The sequence below is a fragment of the Schistocerca gregaria genome, chromosome 9 (genome assembly GCF_023897955.1).
Source record: "Schistocerca gregaria isolate iqSchGreg1 chromosome 9, iqSchGreg1.2, whole genome shotgun sequence".
Lineage (NCBI taxonomy): Eukaryota > Metazoa > Arthropoda > Insecta > Orthoptera > Acrididae > Schistocerca > Schistocerca gregaria.
Window position 1 is genome coordinate 171146149 of NC_064928.1, and position 12581 is coordinate 171158729.

At 41.4% G+C, this 12581-nt stretch overlaps 1 protein-coding gene across 1 annotated transcript in view; it reads left to right on the top strand.

The window, feature by feature from the left end:
- Positions 1–12581, top strand: part of LOC126291476 (homeobox protein unc-4-like) — a 592581-nt gene that overhangs the window by 429464 nt on the left and 150536 nt on the right. The window contains exons 5-6 of the mRNA XM_049984986.1: positions 8522–8609; positions 10878–11001. Of these exons, the coding sequence (XP_049840943.1) occupies positions 8522–8609; positions 10878–11001 (212 nt within the window). The remainder of the gene's footprint in view (positions 1–8521; positions 8610–10877; positions 11002–12581) is intronic.

Genomic DNA, 12581 nt, shown 5'->3' on the forward strand with positions numbered 1-12581 from the left:
ACTGCCCATAGTATGTGACTTTTTACGACGGATAGCTTTCATCATCACACACTTCATTCTTCACGGTTCCTTGTCATCTGTACGATTTGGTTGTAGCTGCTACAGTTAATTCCATTAATAACTACTGGTAATATGGGTATTCTGGGCGTGACTCTTGATTTTTATCTACAAATTTTTTTACGATGTATTTCTTGAAATTTTCCCAGCGGATCGAATATTCCATCGTTTCTCGGGCGTGCATCCGGGGTATTCCTAATCCTTATTCCGAATTCTTAAAGGGAATGGATGAACTGTTGTCAGCTGAAATTTCGGAACAAGAATTAAGAACAAGAAAATCGCGAATGCACGTCCCGAAAATGAAGGAATGCTTTTATGAATCTGTCGCGACGAATTAGGTGGCGTCTTCATTTAGTTATCTTCTCTGTATCATTTTATTCTTTAACTTCTTTTAATTTTTCTTCATTAGATTTCCGTTCAGTCCAAGATGTTTTTGTGGCTGTGTTGCATATCAACATCTCTTTTGCTTCAAACATTTTTTTTTACCTTGTTACACGAGAGTCCACCCTTTACAATCATCACATATAACTGCCCAAATAAATGTGTTTATGTATTTCTTACTTGTTTTTATATTAAGACTGTTGTTTGTTAATAAATTACTCAGTTTTCCGTATAAATTACTCAGATTTTAGTCACTGCAATTCTTTTAGTATTCTCGTACGTAATTGTTCTCCTCAAGTAGAAAAATTCATTTACTTTCGTTAGTGTTGCACTTGCTATCTTAATGCCTTGTCAGATCACGTCGGCAGTCACCATTATTTTAGTCTTCCTAGATTTATTTTCAGTTTGTGGCTATCCAAATTATAAGACATAATTTTGGTACATATTAATGATCGGCAAAAACGCAGTATGAGACGTATCTTATCCACCTTGCTTACTAATGAGAGCTGCGTTTAGCATTACAACTTTACATCATATCAAAGGCGTATATAAAAGCCTTCATATTTAAATACTTTACATATACTACACATACGGATACACAGTACCCAGTCATTTTTGCGAGAAACAGATTTCACACTTGTCTGTTGCTAACAACAGATGACTAGATTCTGTGTACTCTAATGTTGACTCTATGCAAAGCGTTTAAATGTGGAGGTTTATATATATGCGTTTCAAAATTATGTTTAATTGATCAATAAACAGTGTAGCTAAGACAACCTGAAAAAAATGCTCTTAACATACTGTTTATGTTCTCCGAATCTGCTAAGACTATGCTATGTCAGCAAATGGGTTGTTAATCAGACTTTTACCACTTTTGCTTTGTCTTTTAGTGTGTTATTTAGACATCAACTGACTTTCTAGTGGAGTCTCTCAGGTAGCTTATGTATCGGAGGCGACAGGAAAAATGCAGATAATTCATTTTCACAGTAGCCGGTCCTCCTTTAAACATAAACGCCACATCTATAGTTCTGATGGACTAAATCGATCCAAGTTGCACATTGACCATCTGACGGCCTCCAAGGGTAACAAAAATTTGATTTTCAGTATTCCATATTAATGACCGATTTACAAATCTAATACACCGTTACAAACTACTTATTTCGACGTGCAGGTCGCCGAAGTGGCGTCAAATCGAAAGACTTGCACCAGGCGAAAGGTGTACCTAAGGGGAGGCCCTCGTCACACGCCATTATAACTACTTATTAAGAGGTATTGAAGATGTAATACAATAAGTCAGGTATTAAAGGTAGAGACTGTGTATATTTCTGGAGGTAGCGTAACTCATGGCGCGAAAATCACCCAGACTGTATTCGTCCAGTATTTGAAAGGAGAGCACATAGTGACTTCCAATAAATTTCACACTTCATTTAAAATTTTTTCGTAACTCCTTCTCGGTGGCATCCTTTACATAGTAATGAGAGGGAAAAAATATTGCTTACTGCATTTTTAGTCTTCGTACAGAAAAGCTTCACCATCACACTAGACATTTTAATTTACTGCTTCATTGCTAGTAACTGGTTCGGACCGCATACGTGGTCAGGGATTTTCTCTGCCTCGTGATGACTGGGTGTCGTGTGATGTCCTTAGGTTAGTTAGGTTTAATTAGTTCTAAGTTCTAGGGGAATGATGACCATAGATGTTAAGTCCCATAGTGCTCAGAGCCATTTCTTTTTCGGACCGCATAATGCAGCAATGCAGGTCCCATCCAAATGATTTCACCCCACACGACCGAAGTGTGCAGATGTATCATCATGTTGGTACCACACACGCTGTCTCACGACAGTATCTACGTATACCACTAAATGTACCTTCAAAATTATAACTTTGTACAACAAGTAGTTCAGGAGGTGTGACGTAATAAAGACTCGGAAGAGTGAAAATTACAAGCATAGATGTTTTACTTGCTTAGCGCCAAATATTTAACGCATTAACTCATTTGTAAAGTTAGAAGCTGTTTTAAGGTATCGGGGGCGCAGTCTTTATTGGTAAAGTTCTAACGTCACAGGGAGCCACAAACATCGGCCAAGTGCCGCGCGCCGTTTTCTGCGTGACTAGGCGTTCCGCAATCAAGCAGCGCGCGAGTGGCTGCCTACCTAGCAGGGGCCGCCTGGGGCGCAACAGAAGCGGCTGGTTGCGTGTGTGTGTGGCGGCGGCGGCGGCGTGTTTTGTCCGATCAATAGGGCCCGCCTAGGACGGCGCCGGCCCGCCAACTCGCCACAGCCGCCCTCGCAAGTCTGGCGCGCACCGTCTCGTCTGCAGAGCCACCGAACAGACTAGGCCGTGCGTAATCACCCTACCAGAGCGTCGCCTTTTCCTCAGGGGTTGCACATCCGAGAACACCAACGTCACTTTGTTGTCAGAGTGTGGGCAGGACTTATTGATGACCATGTCGCAGGTCCGTACCTCCTATTTCCGCGAGAGGTCATACTGAGTTGCTGGACGAGATAGTTTTGAACATTCATCGTACAGTGTCACTCCGGCAGGACGATAGCGCTCCAGCACACTTCAACAATTTGGTACTTGGCCACTTGAAAGACATGTTTTGCGACAAACACATTGGACGTGGAGGCCCAATAACCTTCCCCTCTCGCTCGCCGTTTCTGATACCATTGGATCTTCATTTATGGGGGGTACATGAAAACCACGGGAGACGAGACACACTTGAGTCACCACGCGATCTTGTGGCGAGAAATCAAGTAGCACCTCGAGTCACCTGTGATATGCTAGGCAAGATCATCAGGCGATATACAAAATGTATCGAAGTAACTGGCGGTCTTATTGAGCATTTTCTGAAAGTGAATTAAACTGATGTTTAGCGAATGTAACGTAGAGAACATGGTCTCCTTTACTATTCGCCTAGCTTGTGTGGTCCAAATGACCTACGTCCTTCTCCCCATTTCACAGGTGCTAGTATGCATACCAAGTATTTCCGAACGTAAGTTTACTAGCAAAAAATGTTCACATGGTACCAGTCTACCAACCACCACGCCTCGTAATATACATGTTGACACATTAAGCGTATCTTTCCGAGCACTTACATAAGTTGAATCAATAGTTTAGATCTCAAGGGCTCTCAGTACACATTTAGTTGAAAGTCAATCAAAAACTTTCTCAAAAATCTATGCAGTACTCACAAAGTGACAACTCATACTGTTTTTCGGTTTTATAATTCCCTCCACACCTTGAAACTGTTTGTTGCACTACATCCAGTTCTACAACCAGCTCGGTTTTTTATCCAGATTAAATCTTAAGTTTTAGAGTTCCATGCCTCAATCTCTATAAACGGAACCCTTATAAGATCACTTTGTTGCCTGTTTCTCTGTCCGTCTGTGAAAAAACTTTTTTACCAGGTACGGGTAGATATAGCAAGTTGAAAATTTGTGCCTCATAGCAAGGTCTATGGTCACTTGGTGGTGTAAAAAGATTGAAGCTTCTAAGTCAATCCAGTCAAAAGATGCGCCGACTTAAGTCACGTATTTTCACACTCGCAAACACACTCATCAAAATCTATAACGTACTTTTCGTTGATCTTGTATTACGAAATTTGGCAAGCATCAATGTTTCACGGCAGAGCTAAAAAAATCCAAAAGTTGTAATTTCTAATCATGTCACACAAAAAAGTTTTCCCATATCCTACCAGACTCTCTGTTTGCCCATTGTATGTTAAGATCCTTTTTGCCTCTTCAAGCAGACTGGCATATCAAATTAAAATTTATTTCACATACTAAGGTCTATAGTCCCTCGACGGTGTAAAATTCGTAGTTTCTAAGTCACTGCACTCAAAAGGTACGGTCATTTATGTCACGTGATTTGAAACTCGCAAACTCCCTCATAAAAACCTGTAGGGTGCTCCCCGTTGACCTGGAATCATGAAATTTGACAAACACCAATGTTTCACAGTATAATTAAAGGAAAAAATCCGAAAATTGTCGATCTGTAATTATGTCACACAAAAAATATTTCTTTTGTTATTCGTTATCGCACTTCAGACGTAAAAATAAAACTTTCTCGAAAATCTTGGAATTCCCCTGACCGATGTCTTCCCAGTATCAAAGTCGCTAATCGGCAAAAATCGTCGAGATCCTCGATAACCAGGGTGGATGAACTGTCAACACACTTAATTAAATTTGCGCGGAACCCTCAAAGCGCAGTGGATATTGCCCTATACTTATCTGTCTTCTTTCCACTTCACTTCACTGACCCCTATTATATCTAGATTGAGCCTTTGCACTTCCCTTTTCAGATTTTTTAGTTTCCCTACCATGTTCAGGCTTCTGATATTCCACGCCCAGACTCGTAGAACGTTATCCTTCCGTTGATTATTTAGTCTTTTTCTCATGGTAACCTCTCCCTTGGCAGTCCCCTCCCCGACATCCGAATGGGGGACTATTCCGGAATCTTTTGCCAATATAGAGATAATCATGACACTTTTCAGTTACAGGCCACATGTCCTATGGATACACGTTCCGTGTATTTAATGCAGTGATTCCATTGCCATCTGCATCCGTAACTGAGAAAAAGGCAGTTGAAGTTTTCGACGAATTTACATGACTTAGAGCGTGACTGTCTTAGCCGAAATAGTGACGCAGTGGCTAGCATCGAGCATCTCGTTTCTTGCATCCCATGTTATAAACTCGATTATTGTTTGTATTTTATTTTATTTTTATTTTGTCATTTATGTATCCATGTCCGTGTAAGGATACTACAGTGATATTTGATTCACAATATCACAAATTTATTATACGTCTAATATATGTGTGTATGGTATTTTGAGGGGCTACAATCATTTTAATTTTCATATTTTTATATTTAATTCTTTTATTAATGCTTATATTTTATTCTGACGGTTATTCTTCTGCAAGAAGATGACGCCGATTGTAGAAGCATTCGAAATATAGAAATTCCGAACACCACGTGCGTCGCATGAAGATAAGTTTGCCACAATGACATTTCTTCGTATGATTCTCATTCGTGAAAGAAACATCGTCAAAACTGATGGAGGTTTCACGGGTTGGCAGTAGTTTCGCAGCAAACCACACATAATGGTTCACTTTGCGCTTGCAATTGATTATGAATCAAAACACTCTAAGGGATTTCACCAAAACCAATTTCAAATAATTTCCCCTTTCATTTATTGTTTTTTTAATTTGTTTACCAGATATACAATTAGTAAACAAATAAGGACAAAGTTACTTCATTATACATCGGAAAACAGTCGTGTAGTGGTTTTCTTCGGGCGTGTGTAGATAAATGGAAAAGCAAAAATAAAAATAGTAATCGGGTTTGAAACACGGGACGCAAAAGTGTGCTACCGCTTAGGCTGAACTGTTTACTTGTTTAAAAGCACATAGAGAACCTCGAAAATTTTGACCGTAGTTTTCTCAGAAACGGTCGAGTATCAACGGATAAGCCGAGACGTGTGTTTATTTATTTTGACCCCTTTTCTGTAAAGCGAAAAGGGGTTATGGCACTTGCCGTATTCTCCTCGTGGGTGTAGGTGTATTGGTTGCAGGCGGCCTGGGTCCGATCCAGACAGTTAATTAGCCATATCGATAACACGCCGACGGTAACGAGCCTTAGGCGCAGTGGTGTGGCAGCTGCTGACACAGACTGTACCCCTTATTAACGCCTCCTGGTGTGTTCTGGGCGAAGGTAAACGGCGTGGAGACGACCTGAGAGTACGTCTCGGGGCCGACGAGCGTCTGGTGCGAACCAGGTCAACAGTTCTACCTCGTGGAGAACTCTTCAGGATACACATCACAGACTCCCTAACTTGCGCTCGTAACTCAACACTAGAAGGTAATCTGAATGAAATATTCTCTTCGTGTGAGTTGTTTCGCTGTCAGGAAAGAAGCTTTGTACAAGTTCAAATTTTTGTCTTATGGTAGTCACCTTGGAACCAAAAAAATAATATTGTGGCATCACTTCAAAACAAATTAATCTGTTTTTTCTCCACTAAATAATCTAAAATAATTGTATTTCTTTTCTGTTACCTTAATGTGTAATTATGAGATACTGTCAGTAACTATGTGCTCTGTATGTATACCTACTCGTACATAGCCCGCACCTCGTGGTCGTGCGGTAGCGTTCTCGCTTCCCACGCCCGGGTTGCCGGGTTCGATTCCCGGCGGGGTCAGGGATTTTCTCTGCCTCGTGATGGCTGGGTGTTGTGTGATGTCCTTAGGTTATTTAGGTTTAAGTAGTTCTAGGTTCTAGGGGACTGATGACCATAGATGTTAAGTCCCACAGTGCTCAGATACATTTGAACCATTTTTTTTACTAGTTCATAAATTTGGTTTTAATCACGAGCCATGCAACATACGAAATATAGCGCTGGCGGCATATCGCTTGCACCAAACATCAACAATATGAAAATAAATACGTGGACCAAGCAGCGTGCGCGTTGTGGGTGGTGAAAGGGCGTGTCCCCATTTGTAACATTCAGAGATAAACACATAAAGTATTATATACGTTTAGGACGCATTACTCCTTTAACCCTGTACGTATAGCCGAATTAGGGTCCTTAGGAGACATTATGCTGTAAAGCGGTTCGTGTGTGTGTGTGTGTGTGTGTGTGTGTGTGTGTGTGTGTGTGGGAGGGAGGTGGGGGGGTGGTTGGGAAGTTTAAGGGAAGAAAGAAATCGGTTTAGTTGTATCCTATTAAACAAGTTAACAAGTGGTTTTCCACAATAAAAACTGACGTTGGACATGTGGAGCAGCTACACTAAATTTATGAATTTCTTGCTCGTCTCTTACAATTCGTATTGACTGATTTCCGCGTCCCTGTCGGGTCGAAGAGCCCCTGTCATAATGTGACTGCTTCAATTTTAAATGTAAAACCGATGTCCTCCTTCGTTTCCTGCTGTATAATTTATGAATGAATGCACTGAACTCAACAGTGTTTCAATTTCACTCCAATTTTCACATTTAATGCATTTGTAGCTCTACAATAAAATATTTAAATAAAATGAGCACTTGCTCACTGCATATTTTATGTGAAAAAAAATAAAAATTTTGAACTTTAGACTATTTCGTTATTTATTTTTTTAAACACGCTACATCTACATTCGACAGTAAATAAAAAATCCACTTTCGTCACCATTAAACGCTGCCGGTTTCGAAGGACTTCAATTCGATCTCCAGGCATTTTAACATCCACAGTTACAGCTATATGGCAAACTACAATCAGCCTCCAATATTACTCAGGCTGTGGCGCTTGGGAGCTTGCCAAAAGAATCCCGATATTCAACGTAGAAATGCCTGAATGTCGACGATTCGTTTCCAAATCTGGATCGCGGAAAATAAAAGTTGTGAAATGTTTATAGAATATGTTTTCCCTTTTTGTAATTATTGCACTTTTTCAAGAAGGACCAACAGGAATTCAGTAAAAACAGAATCTAGATGGGTTTATTATTTTGTGACTTGTCAGTGGCAGTTATTAATTACAGATCTTCTTCTGCCAGGATGTCCTTTATGAATGCTACCAACTTCAGAGGGAAAAAGCGACATAGGAACATAGCGTATTCCGCACCCTAATATTCAAGTAAAAACATTTTACGTCAAATTATTATTACCGTCTTCGTCCTTTATTATCTGTTAAAACCAAGGCGTGACAACATGTGTTGTTCTTCAGTAACGACAACGGACACAGAAAAAAGCGTATTTGTCGCTCAGTCCACAGTGTAGATGTTGAAACATCGAACGATCGTGACGGAAATAAACGTTAGTCCTCTTCGATCTCGAGCAAGAAAACGCCAAAGAGCGATTTCTACAGCGTTTGTTATCGTAGGCAGCTGAAAATTATTCGTTTCGTTTTTCGTTAGCAGATGCTAACCTTGGTTTTTGTGCATAATGTATATTCATATGCAATACTTCGTAATCAACGCCGCAGCAAGCGCGCTCTTTAAAAAAGAAAATACGGCTGCACTTGGGGACGGCCGTATAATAAATTTATGTATGTATGTATGTAGCTGCCTCGTTTGGCGGGTCGCTAACGCACGCCTGTGTTCGTTTGTGTTCGCAGGACTCGGCCTCCCGGAAAACGCGGGGAAAGACTTCTCTGCGGACGGCCTGGGCTTCAACAAGAAGAAGAAGAAGAAGAGGCGGCACAGGTTCGTGCATACATAAGTCTGTCCTTCTACTGACGTGTAAGGGGCGATCAAGTTTCCGTTCGAATAGTCCAGCATCGGCATGCCAACCGGGTAAAATCAACGTGAGCATTGAGGCAATCACCCCACCGGCACATCAGGTTTGATATACCCGTTTGGTTAAACCCCGTGTCCTGTTGCGTGAAGAAGACTGTAACTGCCCGCTGCACATCCTTATCCGACAGGAATTGGCTACCCAGGGCACATATTAGTAAAGCAACGATGATGGCTGTTAATCAGTTGAAATCGATTAGCAAAAGGGAATAAATTAAACATGATTTTGCGACTGGTTGCTGCATATTTGACAATTTTAGATCGACATGTGCTAACAACCATGTCAAGCGTGAAGACTGTGTAAATGTGCTCCAAGGTTCGGCCGGCTGTAGGGGCAGTTGCTACAGCCTGTTAGAAGTAACTGTAGATATCTTAACTTCTCCGTTAATGCTGCCACGATCGGTTTCAAAATGTTGGTAATGTAAGGCGCCGAAGTCAGCGTCTGATGAAAGAAAATTGAACCAATAATGTGGAGTGCAGACACGGCACACCAAACCCCAACTTCCTGATCATGCAGTGGTGTTTCATAGAAGTATTCTGCGCTGCCCAGAACCTGTCATTCTGTGAGTTGACATAACCACTCAGGTGAAACCAGGCTTTGTCAGACATAAGGAACAGATCCATGTCCAAGTTACTGTTATGTCAGTGAACACTCAGAAATCTGGAGGCGCTGAGGAGCATCTGCTGGTTTTAGTGCATGAACAACAGGCACTCGGTAGAAATGCATATGCTGGTCCAGGTGGAGTATACGTCCACATGACCGACGTGATATGCAATTTTCTTGCGACAGGCGTCAGGTTGAGGTGGTAAGACTCTGAAGAATTTTCTGGTGTGCGGGCACGTTTCGGAATGTTTTTCGACTTGTGCAAAATAGATCGTGTCTGATGCCATTTCCGGACTAAGCGTTGCTGGCACTTTGGCAGCATTAAACTTCTCAGCAGACAACTGACCACACCGTTTCCAAGACTTTGTTGTCACGTAACTTTCCACAACGAACACGCTGCTCCACTTGAGTAGCATCGTCCCCTTTGCACTGCTCCACTCGCACTGACACAGCCCGAACTACGCTCTGAACCGGCGTGGATCACATGGCGGGCGTAACGTGGTGTGCGCGTCACAGGATGTGGTGGTATGCATACATTCACGTCCAGTCGTATCCACTCGTCCGGCTATTTTTATTTGACCCATCCAGTATCATTTATATTTATAGAATATAGAAAATATAATTTCTGTAAAAGCAAACTGGATAAAATACAATTAGAATATAATGTTGCTGTGTGTAGTTACTTAAGTCATTTTGTCTCCTGACGAGTTCTTTATGTAGGAGCACATCTGTGAAATTCACGAAGAAATTTTTCTTTCGTCGATCTGCTTGTTCATTTATAATATAATTCGGATCACTTTTCACGTGGTTAAAGATACCTACTTCGTCAAGGGTGTTGAGATATCTGCCTGTGTCAGCTGTGTGTAACATCGACAGCCACTGTGAGATGCCTTTCATTCTTTGAGATGTGTGCTGAACGGTCACACACACACACACACACACACACACACACACACATATATATATATATATATATATATATATATATATATATATATAGTTTCACAGATGTTACTTTTAGTTTATGAGCTCCAGATCAAGAAAATATTGTAGATTGGTCTAGTGACGGGCATATGTGTGCTCTTATTGTGTTCTGTGTCCCGAATCCGATTTTTTTAAGGACGTGCTGGATTATATACACAGTGAACTTCTGCATCATCACATCTCTAACCCCTCGCTTCTCGTGTGTTCCGATTTTCTCACTGTCCATGATTCAGTACCATGCAATGCTTTGCTCCAAAAGTACACTCTCTGAAGTTTCTCCCTCAAGTTCTTCATATGTAATTTTTCTTCTAAGTTGGTTAAATTGCTTTAGGTAATTTACTTCTAGGTCACCAACTTTGGTTTTTCGCCAATCTAGTTTCTAAATCTACAAACGCTATAAAAATACGTTTTCCTTTCTTTAATCTGTGTTCTAAGGTGAGTCGAAGTGGTATCGTTGCCACGGGTGTTCCTACATTTCTACGGAATCCAAACTGATTGTAAGTAATTCGTGTCAGTACAGTAGTATAGCTAAAAGGAAAATGCACGAGAAGTGTATGTGTGAGACGGTTTGCTTGGCTTTGTGTGCGCAGGACCATCTTCACGAGCTACCAGCTGGAGGAACTGGAGAAGGCGTTCAAGGAAGCCCACTACCCGGACGTGTACGCCCGCGAGATGCTGTCGCTCAAGACGGACCTGCCCGAGGACAGGATACAGGTAACGTACTGAACGTTGCGAGGTCCCAGAACTAACACTCACGTATCTAGCGTGCGGGAAAAGACGACGACAAAACTGAAGAAGACCCCACGCGAGCAGGAGCAACGCAAAAGCTCCATCTTATTTGCAGTTTTTTATATCAATTGAAAGCACGTTGACCCCTCTTACTCCTTTTCGGATTTAAGCTTAGTAGGTGCAGTGTTACGTGGCTTCATGCTTAACTACAGACTTACTATTTCATCCGTTGATTTGTTTTCACCACGTAACGCCCGCGGTTTACGTCCTTCTTCGTTGCTGAGCGATGTATCACTTTTCGTTCTGACGCCGCAACTCTTCCTTTCCTATATATTTACTACTTTTCATCTATATAAATGATGAACTATTGGTTTTGCCGTTTAACACCTTCTTAATAACTGTGGAAGTATTACAGGCATCGGGTCCCACCTAATGTGTCACCCGCCTACACGTTTAACATGAACCTTTCAAAACTCGGTCGATCTGTTTACAAAGAGAAAGCAGAATATCTCTTCGTTTGACGTTGTCCAACAACGACCTAGGAAGCTCGACGCCGTCGCAGCCCAGACTCTTCCATGGTTCGCGGTAGTTTGCAGCATTCGTTTTATTCCTTGCCCACTTGCCGCTACGTCGAACTTTCGTGGTGATCGTTGGGCAACGTCTTCCACGTTATCTGCAACAGAAATAAACTTTCTTCCCACATTATTTCTGAAAAGCCAAAAACTAACTTAAATAACATAACAATAATAACTGTTCTTACAATTACTCGTATAAGTCTTGGTCGATTTAATGAGGGGTTGGACAGGCCTAAGCCTTGTGACACCACATAGGCCCTTGCATATCTAATATGACCTCACTGAAAATACCGTGAAAATACTGCTCCTTTTACACAAAATTTTGATTCGTCACTCGTTCTGACTATTATCTGATTTATATACTCAGCAGTAGGAAAGATTTTCATAGTGCAACGAGAAATTTAAGGGGAGTTTGAAGATGTATCTTAACTGAATGCAACAGTACGATCAATATACTCTAACCTGCTGATACGATCTGAGAGTATAGCAACAGTCCGCCTTGTAGTGAAGACCTGTACAATTACGAGGTAAAATCTTATTTTGTACTTTCTAACACCCATTCACAGTGAGCACGGATCACTGTAATTACTCCGAGCATATTCAGTTTCAGCACGAATGCTCGAAGATCTCAGTAACAAATATCTACCTTATACTTGCAGAAAAGTGCATGCAAAAAGTTAAAAATATTTCTGCTGATGGTACCTTATCTGAAAAATGGTTCTGCTAGAGGCATCCAGGATTCTCAGTAACGGCAGCAGTAACTTCTTCAAGAGTTCGCGGTGCAACTGCCCGTCGACTTTTCCCAGGAGCAGTTCTCAAATGATGGCTTAATTCTAGCTTCCGAGTCACGTTCTTCAACCACAGTGCGGAAACAGGACATCACCATATTTTACGTTTTCTGTATGCAACTGTAATGAACACTGATCTTGTGTTTTAACCCTGCGTCGCCGTACCAATAGCGGCACCTAACGGCACGTCATGACACTAACC